Here is a 17,341-nt window from a genome sequence, read left to right as displayed (position 1 = left end):
TGTGTGTGTGTGGTGTGTGTGTGTGGTGTGTGGGGGGGTGTGTGTGTGTGGGGGTGTGTGTGTGGGGGTGTGGGGGTGTGGTGTGTGTGACAGAACTGCGGACTGTCAGCAACACCCTTTACCCTCAGCGTGTGTGTGTGTGTGTGTGTGTGTGTGTGTGTGTACTGGTGCCATGGAGATAGTACCAAGTCCAAATAAAAGTTGGAGGCCACTTGAGGTGGCTGGGGGACTCCTGTCCCTTGAGCAGTGCCTCCTGTCCTGTCTCCGGTCACTGTAGGGCCTTGTGGTCTCCTTTGTCTTCCATTAGGAATAGGTAGAGTAGGAGATTTGAACATGCCTCACAACGGGAAATAAGGGCTAGAAGACAGGAGTGCCAGCCCAAGTGAGAGCTGTGGCGAGACAGGGAGACCCTGCTTGAGCCCCTCTTCTCTAGAGCCCAGGGATTAGTTAGAGCCAGGCTAGCTGGCAGGCCTGGAGTGAGGGTCGGGACTGGCCAGGATCTAGGGGCAGCACTTGGTGCCCACCGCCTCACCCAGGGTAACCTGGCAGGCCGCAGGGCCTCCTCCTAGGCAAGCCTAGCGCCTTGCCAGAGAAAACCTTCCCAGCTGCAGTGTGAGTTTGTTTTTGTTTTTCAAGCAGGATCTGGGAGCAGAGACAATGGGATTAATGTTATTTTTTTTTCCTTGCAAGCAATTTCTCCTCATTTGGGAACTGTAGGGCTAGATTCCCACCTCAGCTTCCTTCCGGCCTGCGGAGGAGGTTAGGACAGACAAGGCAGGAGGGAGGTCCGCGGTCCCTCCCCTCCCCTCCCCTTGGCCTAAAAGAGCTCTTCTGCTTTGAGATGACCGCCTCTCCCAGGAAGCCCTCCCAAACTGCCCAACAGTTTACAGATGCAGATGGCAGTATCTTCCCACTGCAAAAGCACTGTGGGCTGGCTTACTGACACCTGACTCTGTGAGACCAGATCCAGCACCGGTGCCTAGAGATGGATCAGTGGACAGCCGAGCATGGAGGGGGGCGGGAGGGAGGGGGGGCTCCCGGGCCTTCGGAGTGTGCATGCTTGCCACAGCACACACATAAAGTTCAGAGGACAAGGTGTGACAGTTGGGTCTCTCCTTCCACCATATGGTCCCAGGGACTCAAGCTCAGGTCCCCAGCTTTGGCAATAAGCACCTTCTTATCCTCTGCACCATCTTGCCAGGCCTGCCAGTTTCTTTTTTTTAACACAAACAATGCACACTATTTGAAGGAAACAAAGCTCAGATACAACCGCCAAACTCCCCATTGAGAGGTCACATCCCAGTGCTGTGTCGGGGGCTCTGGCCAAGCTGCCTGGCTGTCTGGGACCCCATATCTACGATGCTCATCTTTGGGAACTAGGCGCAGCTGAAGCCGTCCAGCCCAAGTCCTGAGACCACAGCTTCCTTTGGAATAAGGGTGACAGCTCCAGCCAGGGGAACTGAGACTGCAGGAGTAGGGGTGGGGCACATGGACCCCCCCACCCCCGTGGGGAAGTGAAAGCATCCCAAGTCAGCCTGTCATTCCTAGGCTGCCACAGCTGACGCACGCTGCCCACCATCTGGGCTGCGGACGGTCAGCAACACCCTTTACCCCCAGCGGTGGTCTTGGCCTCCAAAGGCCATTATGGGGGGGAGTGCGTGTGGGGCTTTGCAGCTACAGCTCTCTGGCCAACTAAGGCTCATGAGAGGGAAGGGAGAAACTGAGGCTTGGCAGGAGGAGAGCATTTGACTGGCTGCTTCCAGATAGACGCTGAGCCGAAGCTGAAACAGCTCTTGCCAGGCCCTAATTTGCCGTGGCCCCTGGGGCCTGCAGGACCCAGCCGCCTGCTTGGAGGGTGCAGCTGCTTGTGTCCATGCCACGTTGCAGGGACCGGTCTCCTCTTAGGGTTCTAAAGCAGGGCCAGCAACACAAGCTGCAGTAAACCCAGCCTGCAGCAATTCCAGGACAGAGAACTGGGGAGGAGGAAGGGCCTGGTAACCACCCTTGTCGGCCCCGTGGGCCCCGGGTGTGGACAGATGGTAACCCAGAGGCATTCCTGGGGGCTGCAGGCCTCCTGTTTTGCCAAGGAGAGGGTCTCCTTCCTGCCTTCTGGATGGTGGCTGCCCTTCCGTCAAGGCACATCTATTGCACCTGGGGTGCCGAGCCTACTGGCCTGCTCTGACCATGACTTATTTCCTGCCTCTAGGTGCTAAAAATAGCTCTCGCGGATGGCCAGCCCCTGTTGGGAGCTCCACATGAGACAGACACCCTATACTGTGTTCTAATGTAGCACTGCCCACTTACAGACACAGGAATCCTCACAGCATGCCAGGTCTTGGGGTCTCTGCCCTCTGATACCTCCAGACAATGGAATAATCCCCTAACCACATGCAGAAGTTCGTGTTCGGCACTAGCAGGGAGGCACTGAAGTCAGTCACATGACCCGAGTGGCGCGGGGGCCACGCACAGAACACTTGGCCAGAGACCCGGGGTCCAACTTCACCCTAAATGCTTTCACAGGCCTCCAAGTTGGAGAAAAATAACAGGAACAGATCTGCAGATTGACCCCTCTGGAAGGGGAATGGGGGTGACAGTGATGGGCGGAGCCCAGGGAGGGTTTGCACAGATGTGGTTGTTCCAGGGCAGGAGCGGCAGACATTTGGGAGACATTGCAGAAGTTACAGGGGGACCTGGTACCTCCCAGCTCTGCTTCCGGCAGCAGGATGGGGGTGAGCGAGGGAGTTGGGGTGCACCCTGACTGGGAGATCTGAGCCTCAGGTCGGGACAGCAGAGTTTATGCTTCTGGCCTGACTGTGTTCTCATCCCCCCAGGGGGACAGGGGTCAGGGGATCAGGTAACACGTGCCTATAATCCCAGAGAGGAGAGAGAGAGAGAGAGAGAGAGAGAGAGAGAGAGAGAGAGCGAGCCTGTTCAAGGAAGACAGATCCAGGGAGTCTCCAGGGAGAATGGTACCTCCAGCCACTGCCACCAAGGCACGGAGACTGGGGGTTGCCCCTTACCCCCGTCCAGCCCACTGCTGCTTCCTCGGGGATCCCCTGCCTCCACTTCTCTGCCCAGTGCCTCCCACAGCTCCTGCCTCACTGTCCGGGTGATCATGAGGCCCTGTGAGATCTGCCTCTGCCGCCCCTTATGTCCGGCTACCTTCTCCCCACTGTGCTGGCCCGGCCAGGGGCAGAGCGCCAGCCCAGTGCCTCCTGGATTTTGAACGTGCCCTTCCCAGACTGAGACACTCTTCCCACAGGCCAAGCTGGATCCCTCCTGCTTTCTCCCTTCTCACCTACAGCGACGCCCTTTTCTCTTCCTCCCTCACACAGAATCCCACCCTCAAGGCGCCCAGTATATTTTATCTTCTGACATCCTAATGTGGCGTGAGTGAGCCCCTTGGGTGAATAAAATTTCTTTTATTCACTGCTCTATCTAAGATCCCTGGCTCTCAGTAGGAACTCAGCAAGTGCACCTAGACTCTAGATACTAGAAGGTGAGGGAATACAGGGTGGGACCAGTCACACACTAGGCCTGCTCTCTTGCCCATGCCCCCAAAACCCCCACATTGTCCCCAAGAGGTAGAAAGGGGTGAATGGCTCCCCTGGGTCCTGGAAGGGCAGCTTTACTCATGGGGTAGCAGAGCCTTGGAGAGGCGCTCTGCCTTGGTTCCTGCAACGGAGACACACAGCTGGAACTGTGAGGGACTGAGCCCAGTCCCTCACAACTGTGACCCCACGGCCTTCAGTGGGTTGAGGAGGGACTGCCACATTGCCAGGTCCTAGACTTTAGGGTAGTGCATGGCAGTGCAGGAGGCTGAGGAGAGGGTCCAGGCTGCTTCCCCGTGTTAACCTTCCCTGGGGTCCTGGGAGCTGACCAGAAAAAAACACATCATCTTTTATTCCTTGTGAATCATTTGAGAGTCCAGCTTTGTCCTGGTGTGAGGAACATGGGTATGCCTCGAAAGACCGTGTTCTTCAAACGCCTCAGGGTGGCACAGTAGCCAGTGGCAGGCAAGGCGCCTGTGATGAGGTATGGAAGAAATGGCCCGCCCAGCGCTGGGTTCTAAGTGCCGGGGACACAAAAGAACAGGGGAGGTGATGGGGACAGTTCAGAGCAAAGGGGACTGACAAGCCCTTGGGACTGACATTTTGGGAAGGGATGGAAAAGTCTTGAGGGGGAAGTACAAGGGAAAAAAAAAAGTCATCCTGAGACAGCTAACTGCGGTCAGACTTCTCTCGAGTGAGAAGGGACGATGTCACCCAAAAGTCCCTAAAGGCCTTCAGGAGTTCCTTTGTAGAGGTGACATTCAAGGAACATGCAAGGGGAACTGCTTCAGCTTAAGTGCTAGGCCACTCAGGGTCTAAAGCTAGACCACTCAAGGCCAGTGGTTGGATGACAGAAGATCAGAGACTACACCAACCAGTCAGAGGCGAGGCTGAGTGTGTTGGCTGAGCCCTGTGTGTCACTGGAGACTTGGCCTGGCCTACTTTGGAGTGGTATCCTGCTGTAAGGTTAACAATCTTTGGGCAGATGTTTGAAGAAGGTGGAAGAGGTCCTAACACTGCTTCAGGACACCAGAAAATTCTCAGAAGGGTCATTTAGAGAAGACCCCGAGGGATGTCTAGGAGTTCACAAGGACTTTCCAGAGGATGTAACATTTTGACTGGCTCTTAAAGGATAAAGTTCACCAAGAAAGAGAGGAAATATTTTTTTCTGGGAACTGGGGTCTCCTTGGGGACTCCTGTGGGCCACTAGCTAGAGATTAAGGCATGAGCCTGGGCCCAGGCCTTTCCTCTGCAGTGTGGGGTGAGGGGAGGACACGCCTCAGCTGTTGTCCTGGCAAGGTGGCTACTGCCCCAATTGGCCTGTGAGCTTCATGAGTTCTTGGTATCTGGCTGTTGAGTCTGACTGTGCCTTGCTGGGGTCCCCTCTGAAGAGTCCCTGGTAAGCACCCCCATGATGCCTCTCCTCCTGGTTGGCAGCCCTTCTCCTGGCCGACTGAGCAGCTCCTGAAGATGTTGGACCTAGAGGTCCCCAATAGCTGACACAAGGTGGTTGACATTTGGAGCAGGTAGGGGAGACCTGAGGACAAGTGTCTGCTCACCTGTTGTCACAGTCGTGATGCTCCCAGGGACAGGTGCCAGTGTCCACCGTACCCCACCCCTGTGGGAACATTATGGGGTGCTAATGGGCTTCAAACTGAATGTGTGACTGAGGTTTGGAGAAGCCTCTGGGCCCTTGGCATAGGGGCCTTTGATATTCATGTTCATTAAGAACAAGGTTGGGGCAGGGCGGTGGTGGCGCACACCTGTAATCCCAGCACTCTGGGAGGGAGAGACAGGCGGATTTCTGAGTTCGAGGCCAGCTGGGTCTACAGAGTGAGTTCCAGGACAGCCAGGGCTATACAGAGAAACCCTGTCTGGGGGGAAAAAAATCCAAAACAAAACAAACAAGCAAACAAAAACAAGAAGAAGGTTGGTTCCCCTAGCCAGGCCACAGTAGTCCATATGTTTAATCCAAGCATTAAGGAAGCAGAGGCGGGAGGATCTCTGTGAGTTCAAGGTCAGCCTAGTCTATAGAGTAAGATCCAGGACAGCTAGGGCTACACAAGGAAACCCTGCCGAGAGAGAGAGAGAGAGAGAGAGAGAGAGAGAGAGAGAGAGAGAGAGAGAGAGGGAGGAGGACTGCCCCCTCACACACATACACACCAGCTTCTCCACCCACACATGGGCATAATGTCACCTTCTTTGTGTGTTCTTGTAGGTTTAAATCAGTCAAGGCCAAGTGCTTAGCGCCGGAGAAGAACTAGAGATGTAGCTGTTATTTATTCCGGTTTAGTTTTGAAGCCAGTCTCATTCTATAGCCCAGGCCTGCCTCAAACTCAGAGCAGTCCTCTGCACCGTCCAAAACACCGAGATCACAGTACGTGCCGCCGTGTCTGCCTTGATTTGTCATTTAGTTTTTTGAGATAGGGTCTCACTAGCTATGTCTCCCAGGCTGGCCAGAAACTCGAAGTGATCTGCTTGCCTCAGTCTCCCTGTGACTGGCATGCCACACTGTGGGGAGACTAAGGCTTTGCCCTTGAAAACAGAGGTCACAGGACACTGAGTGGTGCTCCGTAGGACCAGATTCCAAGGTCAGCTGGGCAGACCTCCCACTGATGATCTAATATCACTGAATTTCACTGTGTTTCCTCCCCGGTTCAGAGGCTAGCTGTGTACCTTGTAACTTACTCTGTCTCCACAGCCCGGAAAGGGGGAGACTCTAATGCCTATTTCACAAGTATGCTGACTAGGGCTAAGAGAAGTGGGGGATTCTGGGTTACACAGACAGGAAGCTTGGGGTGATGGGTCCATGGCCCGATGGGGATTCATCCCCACCCCCATCACCCTGGACAAGGACTCAGGGAATTCATGTGAGGTCCCAGCTCCACCTAGAACAGTCATGTGACCCCATGCTGGCCACCTCCCCTTTGTACCTCAGTCTCCCCTTCTGTAGAGAGACTTCCTACCCTTGCCTGGTGAGGGTAAAGTTCTGGCTGACTGCCCAATGAACCTGGGCAGCCCCACCCACACCCTGCCTGGGGGCTCCCATTGGCCCAGCTGCCTGTCATCAACTGCTAAGCCTGCCCTCGTGTGGTCACCACAGTGTCTCTGGTGTCCTTGTAGCAGTCCTGGAACAGTCATAGCCAGACAGGCCAGACAGACCAGCCCGTCACCTGAGCCTCAGTTTACACAGAGACCATGATTGTCTAGGACCCACCAGGCACACAGTGGGTGTTTAGCCTGCCGGCTTGAGCAGTGCCTGCCTGTCTACCAGCTGCCCAGCCCAGCCCAGGCAACAGACACTTGGTAGTGGCCTGCAAATGTGGGTGGGGACCCCCGGGGCAGCCCTGCCCTCATGGCTGCCACTGGACAGAGGCCTCAGTGTAAGCAGACCGGGGGCCTTTCACAGGCCCAGACCCATGACGGGGCGTCTGAGAATGCTACCATTATCCGATTCATAGAACACAAAGGGGCCACGTGGGGGCTCACATAGGCCAGGCGCCTGCCATGAGCCCATAGGGGCTCGGGGGCTCCACCCTGCCTAGTGAGTCCCCTGACAGGTCAAGGACATGCCCAGAGTTAGCAGAAGGCACTGACACACAGGAATGAGAACCATTTCCTCCAGCCCCGCTGGACAACAAAGAAAGAGCAAACCTCAACCAGATCCCTTGGGCGTGGGGCACCCAGGTAAGGGGGGGGGGTCCTCCAGAGTGCAAAGGAGGGGGGCCTGAAACAGGACAAGCCCCTGTAGGACACCAGGAGCAACTGTGAGCTATGTCTCCTGACAGCTTTATCACTCGGTCCCTTCTGGGAACCCTAGGGGTCACGGTGGCGGTGCAGTGGCACATGGATGAGGACATGTGCTATGTGACACCAGGAGGCCATCGGAGCCCTCTTGAGCCTTGGCATCCTTGAATGATAACTGTCACGCAGGCCCTGGATGGCACCTGGCACATATGTCTGCTGGGGCCTAGAGGCTCTCCTGAGGGAGGGACCCAGGGGAGCAGGAACCCCAGTTCCAGAGGCAGCAGGTGGGCAGACACCAGGCTCACCGTAGGCCAGCTGCTCCAACATGTGGCTGGTTTCATCCTCACAGCAGTTCCATGGTTCGGAGTCTGTGCCTCTCCAGATTTGAAACGGAAGCTCATGCCCCTGTGGTCACCAGGAGGTTCAGAACTTAGGGTGTGAACTCCCAGGTGAAGGGCAGAGGACACAGTGGCCTGGAGCTGAGGGGCACTGAGCAGGCTGTGCAGCTTCAGGCAAATGGCCCCACCCCTCTGACCCTTCCTGTCCCCGCTCAGGCTCACAGTAAGGAGGGACTGGGAGGGCGGAGCACCCCCCCCCCATGGCTGCAGGGCCCCCCTCCTCTGTTTTTCCTCTACTCTGCCTTCAGCACTTTCCTGCCCTCCACTGATGCTGTGTTAGGAGCACTTCCTGCCATGGGGAGTGGGGAGCTTCTCCTGTCCTCGGCAGAGCCCCTCTTCCCAGCCAGGGCCCCTAGTGTTATTGTTTCCAATTGAAGAAGAGAAACATTTCCTCCCCTCTGTCTCCCCTCCTCTTCCCCTCCCCTCCCCTTCTCTTCCCTTCCCCTCTCTTCCCCTCCCCCCATTGCCAGAGGAGATTTGCAGGAGGGGGTAAGGGAGCCCTGACGGGGACATGCTCATCCCAGGGGAAAGTTTTCCCCCACCCTTCCCAAATTCCACCTTCTGCACACCTGGGCAGTGGCCACCGCCAGCGCCCAGGGGTCACTTTTCAAGGCCTTCCACGGGTGTTGACCAGGGACGAAGCCACACGCCATGCTGGAGCTCCACTAGCTGGAAGCAGGCAGGAACTTAAGAGCAGAGACGTTCTGAGTAAATTCTAAAAAGCGCAAGCTTATGGTACTGACCGAGCTGGAAACCCTCTTCCTGTTAGACAGGGACAGTGACAAATGCTAGATGCTAGAGAGTCATTAAAGACCCGTTAGCCCCAGACCGAGACTTCTCCTTGATGGAATCGGGAGCCAGGAGCAGGAGAGGAAGGGCCCAGTCATCAGTTGCTGGCAGCCCAATGGCTGTGTGTGGGTATAACTACCTCAGTCAGAGTGCTGGGTGCCATCTGCCTGTCTTCAAATGGATACCCAAACTTATCCTGGGAGGAACCCCAGAATCTCAGCAAGGACTTCCCTCCTCCCTCCCTCCCCACATCTCTGTCCTCCCAGGAGTGACCTTGGTCTTAGAGAAAAAGCTGAGTTCCAGTCCTGGAAACTGATGCCTCAGTTTCTCCATCTGTGAAATGGGCTCAAGTGACCATCATTTTGTTTTCTGGTGCAAGGAAGGCATGAGATGGTGATGGCAGAACTGTGTGTAGTGTTTACCCCCAAATAACCCATCAACGACTATGGGATTCAAGACATAAAACAGGCCAGAACCTTGATCTATTGCCTCCTCCTGCCCCTGCAGGGGCTGCGGGGGCCATGACTCAACCTTGCAGTAGTGTGCTATTATATGGTCCACACCAGGAAACAGGTTCGGAGAGGGCAAGCACCTTGCTGGAGGCCACACTATACTTCCTACCTCAGTTTCCGTCAATATATTCAGACCCTAGAATTCAGGTCCCAGATGCTGAAGGTGGGGTGACACAGCGGAGATCTACCAGCTTGGCAGGAAGTTTGTCCACCATACCCCAAACAATCCATCTGGCCAGCTAACTGGGGATGTCATAAAGCATTATCCTCGAGGCTCAGTGGGGGGAGCTGCAGGATGCGGCGTGAAAGCAAGAGAGGGACAGGAAGGAAGCAACGGGGGAGGGGAGAGGACGGGGACTTGGAGAGAGAGACCGAGAGAGAGATACTGTGTGAAGACGGAGGGGAGGGGAAGAGAGACAAAGGAGGGGGCAGAGGGAGACAGGAGATAGTCAGGAGGCTGAGGAGGGCGAGCCCCTCTGCGCTGGGGCTGTCCAGTGGAGCGGAGGGCCTTGGCTCACACAGACAGCATGACTGGGCCTTCCCCAGACAGCGGTGGAGGCAGGTCCCCTGGGGGCTCAGTGGGCCGCGGAGGCCACATAAGTCTCCAAGGAAAACTCCTGACCATCAAAGCCAAGGCCACGGATGGGCTGGAACATGGCAGGCAGGCACAGGGACAGGGGCAGGGGCAGGAAGGCGGGGTGGGGGCCAGGGAAATGGGGATGGCTGTGCTCTGAGCCCTTGATGCTGACCTGCTTCAGGCCGGGGAAAGCCCCTCCCCACCCTTCCTTCCTATTGGGTGGGAGCAAGGTCGGGGCCAAGTGACAGCTGCAAGCGGATAGGAGACCCTGATGGAGCACTTATAGCTGGGACTGCGGCTTCAAACAGTGGGTCTGTGTCCCACCTTCCCCCTTAGCTGTGTATTCTGGGTTTTACTTTTGGGGCCTCAGTTTCCACGTATGTAAAATGGGTTGAGTATTTCTAAAGAGATTGGCATTTAGTGTGGTCCTATGTGGCACCCCCATGCTATGGAGAGGATCCCACGGGGTTTTGTGATCTTAGGAAGACTACTACTTGCCTTTATCCCAGAGCCTGCCTGTTCCTTTGAAGGTCACAGGAGCCTGGTGCCCAGTGCCAGCTCACACGTGGAATGATTTTAGGGTTTCTCCGAACTTTGGACTAGGGGTAAGGTCCTCAGGGCCCACGGGGTGGGCTCTATCCAGAAACCAAGACCCTGTGGTCTGGTGTTCTGCTCAGCCCAGCCTGCCCTTGCAAGAGGGATGTACTTCCTCTCAACACAGTTTTCTACTTTGGCTGTGGGGTTGTCAAGCTTGCCCCTAGTGCCTGCTGCTTGTGAACTCCTTTTATAGGGCAGTTTGGGGAACAGACCATGGGGTCGCAGGGACCTAATGCCCCTGGTCTGGCTGGTCTTTAAAGCGAGGCTTGGAGAAGATCGGGGGGGGGGGGGGACGGGGAGGGGAGAGGCAGGGGAAGTGCGGGGGGGGGGATGTGGTCAAAAAGGGCAGGACGAGGGGAAGTGGAAGGCTTTAGGGGCAAGGAGAGGAAAAGAGAGAGGGAGAGCTGCGGGAACTGAAAGAAAAAAAAAGGAAAGGCAGATGAGAGGGAGTGACGCGGGAGAGACTTGGGCGGAGTTGACAGGATCGGAGTAGGGGAGTCGGAGAGATTGAGAGAGCGGAACTCCGAGCTGCGGTAGAAGGCAAACAGGAGTCCAGAAACAGAGAAGGGAAAGAACTAGAACGAGGAGAACGAGAGGAAGGATAACAAGCAAGCGAGAGGAAGACATTCCAGGTGGTGGCCAGGAACCAGGAAAGAGGCAGGCTACTTGCAACTGCCAGAGTATCGGCCGGCAGCGACCCCGGACAGTGGGGCGTGGCCCGGGGCGTGGCCTGGGGGCGTGGCCCGGGGCGAAAGGGTGTGGGCCAAGCGGCCGGGGCGGGGAAATGGGCTGGGGGCGTGGCCTCCACGGAGCCGCCCCCGGGCTGAGCGCCGCGCCAGAGTCGGGCCGGGGCGCCGGGGCCGGGGGCGGCAGGCGCGGGCAGGAAGCGCCTCGCGGCCCGGGCCCGCCCCCCGCCTCTCGCCGCCTCCGAGCTCCCGGCTCCCGGCCGCGCCGCGCCCCATGCACTCGCCGCGCCGCTCAGCCCGCGCTCGCCTGGATGGCTCGTCGCGCCGCGGGCGGCGCACCCCCTAGCGCCCGGGCCGCTGCGGCCGTCCCCTTGCCTCCGCGCCCTCACTCGCGGGGCCCTGCTCTGCTGCCGCTGCCTCTGCTGCTGCTGCTGCTGCTACTCGGGGCGGCGCGGGCCGGCGCCCTAGAGATCCAGCGCCGCTTCCCCTCGCCCACGCCCACCAACAACTTCGCCCTGGACGGCACGGCGGGCACCGTGTACCTGGCGGCGGTGAACCGCCTGTACCAGCTGTCGAGTGCCAACTTGAGCCTGGAGGCCGAGGCGACCGTGGGTCCCGTGCCGGACAGCCCTCTGTGTCACGCCCCGCAGCTCCCACAGGCCTCGTGCGAGCACCCGCGGCGCCTCACGGACAACTACAACAAGATCCTGCAGTTGGACCCGGGCCAGGGTCTGGTGGTCGCGTGCGGCTCCATCTACCAGGGTCTGTGCCAGCTGAGGCGCCGGGGCAACATCTCAGCCCTGGCCGTGAGCTTTCCCCCTGCCGCGCCGACCGCAGAACCGGTCACCGTGTTCCCCAGCATGCTCAACGTGGCCGCCAATCACCCCAACGCGTCCACCGTGGGACTGGTGCTGCCGCCGGCCTCGGGCACGGGGGGCAGCCGCCTGCTCGTGGGCGCCACGTACACCGGCTACGGCAGTGCTTTCTTCCCGCGCAACCGTAGCCTAGAAGACCACCGCTTCGAGAACACGCCCGAGATCGCGATCCGCTCCCTGGACGCGCGTGGAGACTTGGCTAAGCTCTTCACCTTCGATCTCAACCCGTCGGACGACAACATCCTGAAGATCAAGCAGGGCGCCAAGGAGCAGCACAAGCTGGGCTTCGTGCGTGCCTTCTTGCACCCGCCGGTGCCACCGCACAGCGCGCAGCCCTACGCGTACCTGGCGCTCAACAGCGAGGCGCGTGCGGGCGACAAGGACAGCCAGGCGCGCAGCCTGCTGGCGCGCATCTGCCTGCCCCGCGGCGCGGGTGGCGACGCCAAGAAGCTCACCGAGTCCTACATCCAACTAGGTTTGCAGTGCGCGGGCGGCGCGGGCCGCGGCGACCTCTACAGCCGCCTTGTGTCGGTCTTCCCCGCGCGCGAGCAGTTCTTTGCTGTCTTCGAGCGTCCCCAGGGCGCCCCAGGTGCCCGCAACGCCCCGGCCGCGCTCTGCGCCTTCCGCTTCGCAGACGTGCAAGCTGCCATTCGTGCAGCGCGCACCGCCTGCTTCGTGGAGCCGGCGCCCGACGTGGTGGCGGTGCTGGACAGCGTGGTGCAGGGCACCGGGCCGGCCTGCGAGAGCAAACGCAACATACAGGTAAGCCATGGACCTGAGGTGTGTGTGTGGGGTTACAGTTTGCACGCAGATGTCCCAGAGGATTGGTTACTGCCAGCACTGCTGGCCCGGGAGCATGCTGGGTCACAGGTGCACACACCTAAGTGGGGAGGTCTAGGTTGTCAAGGTACCCAGGTGTTCCCCGAAGACAGCACACCTACAAATCAGCACTGCAGGTGGGGACCACAGGTGCCTGCTGAGCTGAGAGAGGGAGTGAAACCAGGAGCGCGTTTAGGGGAGGCTATGGGTGCCCTTAGGACATATCTCTGCTTCCTGGCAGAGGTGTGATAGGTGTGGCATCTGGCCCTGAAGATGAAGGGTGGGTGGGTTGGAAGAGCTGAGTATGTGACAGGGACAGCCATCGGAGACCCCAAAAGTGTAGGCATGCAGGGATGTAGAGTCCCAGTGGGAGCTCTTGCCAGGGGACACTGGTATTTGGAAAGTGATTGGTGCCCCGGAGAGGCCACCTGGTTGGCAAATAGGTGTGTGCCCAAGGCCACTCAGCGAATAGCAGATGAGCAGCTCACAGCGGTGTGGCAGACCTGTGATCGCAAATATTTTAACCTGCACCAGCAGTTCTCAACTTGTTGGTTATGTGTGACCCCTTTAGAGTCAAACAGCCCTTTCGGGGGGTGGGGGTTGCATTATCCTGCATATCAGATGTTTGCACTGACTCATAACGGTGGCAAAATTACAGTTAAGAAGTGGCAGCAATGAAATAATTTCATGGTTGGAGGTCGCAGCATTAGGAAGGTTGAGAACCACAGACTTGGTGTGTCAAGGGTCTTCAACAAATGTTCTCATCCCTTTGTACATACAGATGAGGATGTGGGTGTAAAGTTTTAAGGGATGCGCAGAGTCAAAGGAGCAGAGGTGGGGCTTGAACGCAAGCAATCTGGCTCCAGGGTGTGTTCATGCTGCCCGGGCTTTGCTGCCTTACAGATGTGAAGTGGGGCAGTCCAGGTAGCCCCGCCGCACAAATGGAGCTGCGGAGGATGGAAAGGAGTCCTTTGGTGGAGAACTGTAGGGCTGAGGGTGAGGTGAGGCCTCAGGGTGGGCAGTGGCAAGAGAGCCGGGTTAGGGGGTCCCCAGGTGAATTGGCCGTGGATACGGGTTAGGGGGTCCCCAAGTGAATTGGCTGTTCGAAGAATTTCACAACAGAATTCACTTTCTTTCCACCCCAAAATGACACTCTGAGTTTACAAAGGGCTAAGTAAGCCCAGCCTTCTGTGCCCACTGGGGCTCCCTGCCTTGTCTCTTTTCTCTGTGGTCCTCAGGGGTAGCAAGACTATATCCCGTGGGCGTGCCCAACACTGGGGCTTTGAGCAAGCCCAGATTCCTTCTCTTGGCAAAGCCTCCCTTAGCCGCCTACCACCCTGCCGCCTGACCCCTCACAAGAAAGGTCACAGCGGGTGAGAGGCAGACGGACTGTCTGAAGTTTGTAGCGCTGTCACCCGACAGGGTCAGGCCCTGTGCAGTTCTGGGGTGAGGGCAGCACCATTCTTTTCTACAGAGCCACAACCTTACCGTGGCTGTGCCTGGCTGGCTCTGAAGGCTGAGAGAGTAGGAAGATGGAAGCTCTGTGGGCAAGGGAGGCAGCCCTTTGTGGGCCCCTAGCTGATGAAGGGTTCTGTGGAATTTCCTCAGGCCGCTTCTCCTCCCCTCCCCCTCCAGTGAGATGTGTCCTGATTCCCACGGTCCTTGGTGCCCCCCTGGGCCGACACAGTGACTCACCCAGCTGAAGGCAGCTGGATTGTCCTTCTCCCTATGGGGGCAGGGCCTCTACAGGGAAAATAGCCTCGGGGCAGTGTGGTTAAGGCCTGCCCCTCACCCCAAGGCCACATGGTCTCTCTGCGAGGACTCTCCTAGTCTGCCTTCTCCCCAATGCCCAGCTGTGGACACAGGCTAGGGCCCTGGCAGGAGGATCTCGGTGCTGCCAGGCTGCTGCCAGCTCCCCTGAACTGGCTTGAAGCCCGTCTCTCAGTGCCTGGCTCTGTGGCCTTGATAGGGCAAATAGAATCCTCTGAAGCCTCAGTTTGCTCCCTAAAGTTAGGGTAATGCACAGTCTTCCCACAGAGCCATTAGGACCATGAACACAGTCTTCCCACAGAGGACCAAATGAGCAACTTAACCACAAGTCAAGTGCTTAGTGCCTAGCGCACAGCAGTGATTGGTTGGCTGTGCTGCTCTCGGCCCTGGGGATGAAGTTAGCTCTTAGCTGGACTCTAGGCTGTCCTGGAGAACCGTCCTCCTCAGGCCTGCTCTGCAGCTGAAAGACCCCACCACCTGCAGCCCCATGTGGGTTCCCTGAACATTTTACCAAACCCCCAATGTTATGAGACCTCTGCTTTCTGGGGGCCCTTATGTGACGTCTTGGTTTCTGGCCTCCTGGACAGTACAGAGACGTAAGGATGGACTGAGTCTCATGTAGCACAGGTCAGTTTTAGGTGGAGTGGTGGAGTTAAGGACATGTGCCACTGAGCTTAGTTTGTGTGCCTTTGAGTATTAAACCCAGGGTCTAGGTGAGTGCTAGGCAAGTGTGGTACCAACTGAACCCTGTCCCAAATGTAGTCCTCTTCAGAGCTCCTAGGGTCAGAGCGGGCATTGGCGCACACTGTCCTTCGCCAAGCCCGGGAGTTGGCAATTGTGTGATCTAGAAAGCCCACGATGGCTGGCAAGGAGGAGGGACCCAGAAGGCACAGCAGTCAACATGCTCAGGGTAAGATATTCTCCGAAGTCTGCCCTGTGCTGGCCCTGTACCCCTGTGCTGTCGCCACAGGGCAGCAGGCTGGACCTGTGCCTCTGCTGTAGCCAGCCAGGACCCTCAGAGGCTGCTGTGTCCAGCACCAGGGAAGGAGAGGAGGTAGTTAGGTGGGGCTTCCTTCCTCACACCACAGTGTGTTTGAAGGGAAAGCATGTTGGGCAGTTGTGTGCTGTTGGTAGAGAAACTCAGGCAAGGAATGGCAAGGTAGAGCTGGCCGGAGGCGACTCCTTTCTCTGAATCTTTTGCCTGTAAATGACCATAGTGTGTGTGCGTACTTAAGTTGCAGGACAGCACAGCCAATGCCAGGTCTGCTTATTTTTTTCCCCCATGATGTCTTTTTATAGTAATGGCAAGAAAAAAAAAAAACCTCAGGCAGTTTTTAAAGCAGGCGTACAGTGGGTGGCACACGGCTCAGGAAGGTATTTTCTACACCAATTTCAGGGCTGAGATGGCAGGTGGTGGTGGAGGGAGAGAGCTTCCAAGACGGGCTTTAGGTCTGGGAAAGGGTTTGAAGTCAACACCCTGTGTCAAGGAGGCAAACAGAGACCCTGTGGGACTTAGGAGAGGGCCTGGCTGTGATACCCTCCCCTGGAAAGACAGCTGGGACCCCTCTGAGAGTGTCTAGCTCCCATGTACTCAGGGACAAAGTTGACAGAGCTCTGCCCTGCTCTGCCCTGCCCTGCCCTGCCCTGCCCATATGCTGTATAACCCAGGGCCAGTCTGTTACCCTCTCTGTGCCTTGTGCTTCCTGGCTCTAATGGAAAGTCTGTGTCTCCTTTCAAAGATGTGGGTCAAAAAAAAAAAATCCCATATGCTGCACCCAGGAAATGGCAGGTGCAGGTACAAGGGGAGAAAATACATCTGAGCACAGCTTGCGGGTGTGTGGAGCAGACAGCAGGTGCTCAGAAGAGGGTGGGCTGGGCCCTTGCAGCTGATGAGCTCACACCAGGCTCTGAGAGAGCGGGGCTGAAGCAGAGAACTGTGGTAAGAGTGTAGGCAGGCCCTAGCCCCAGAGGAGCTCAGTGGGGAGTACGGACTGAAAGCTAGCCAGGCCAGTGCCTGCTGTGCCCCAACTCAGGAGGCTGGGACAGCCAAGGAGGTTGAGGCCTCTCTGTTTGTTTTGTGGGGTGTGTTGGGCAGACCCAGAACCTGATGCTTGCTGCTGGGAGGTGCTTGTCACTGCCTTGTTCTCCCTGCCCACACTCAGTCCTCCCAGGGTGAGGCTTATGGTGGGGGAAACTGAGAGAAACCCAGACAGGGCAAGGGACTTGCCCAGGGTCATACAGCTCCTCTGTGGCTTCCAGGTGACCAGACTGCTGGCTGGTTTTGGGCTCCCTGTGACCAGCCTTCCCTGGAGGATGGCTTGTCAGCTGAGCGCTCTGGGCTCAGGGTGCCTGGGTTCTCCCGTGGCTGGAATGAGGTCATTTGGGCAATTCCCTGGTGGGTGCTGGGCACCACAGCTCCTGAGAGATGGGTGGGGTGAAGCCACTGAGCATGTGCAGAAGGGCTGGGTGCTCAAGCCTCAGTGCACCTGAGGCAGAGGAGGCCTGAGAACATCTGGCTGTACCTTCCTCTGAAAATGCATCGTCTTAGCCAGGTGCAATCCCAACACTTGGGATGCCGGAACAGTAGGGTTGTAAGTTAAAGGCCAGCCTGTACTGTGTAGGGAGACCTTGTCCCAAACCAAAACCAAAAGTAAAGGAACAAGAGCATCCCTTCTCTGGAAATGGGTGCGGCCCCAGCGCCCCGGAGTATGTAACTGTGTTTATCGGACTGTAGAAACACAGACTAGGCAGGTTTCTTTTGTTTGGTTTTGTTTTTTCCCAGTGGGGTCCCGAGTCACTTGTGTTGGGGACAGACTGGAGAGACTACTCAGGGAAGTGCAGATGGATGTCATGGCCCAGGACACAGTCACAGCAGAGACCATCTCTACTTGCAGGCTGGGTAGCCTGGTTCATGAAGTTTAGGGAGCAGGTGTGTGGCTCACGTTCTAGTGGTTGCTGCGGGATCTGAGCTAGACCGTGTCTGGACAGAGTCCCTCATTCAGTCACCGAAAATGCAAATG

The 17,341-nt window shown here is 57.4% G+C and overlaps 1 protein-coding gene across 1 annotated transcript in view; it reads left to right on the top strand.

The window, feature by feature from the left end:
- Positions 1 to 10,986: 10,986 nt before the first annotated feature.
- Plxnd1 (plexin D1) overlaps positions 10,987 to 17,341 on the top strand; it is a 39,962-nt gene continuing 33,607 nt past the window's right edge. The window contains exon 1 of the mRNA XM_052174618.1: positions 10,987 to 12,494. Coding sequence (XP_052030578.1) covers positions 11,169 to 12,494 — 1,326 coding nt within the window. The 5' untranslated portion in view covers positions 10,987 to 11,168. The remainder of the gene's footprint in view (positions 12,495 to 17,341) is intronic.

This window comes from Apodemus sylvaticus, chromosome 2, assembly GCF_947179515.1.
Source record: "Apodemus sylvaticus chromosome 2, mApoSyl1.1, whole genome shotgun sequence".
NCBI classification, from domain to species: Eukaryota; Metazoa; Chordata; class Mammalia; order Rodentia; family Muridae; genus Apodemus; species Apodemus sylvaticus.
Note: the sequence above shows the minus strand (reverse complement) of the source record. Positions and strands in the feature narration are given on the sequence as shown.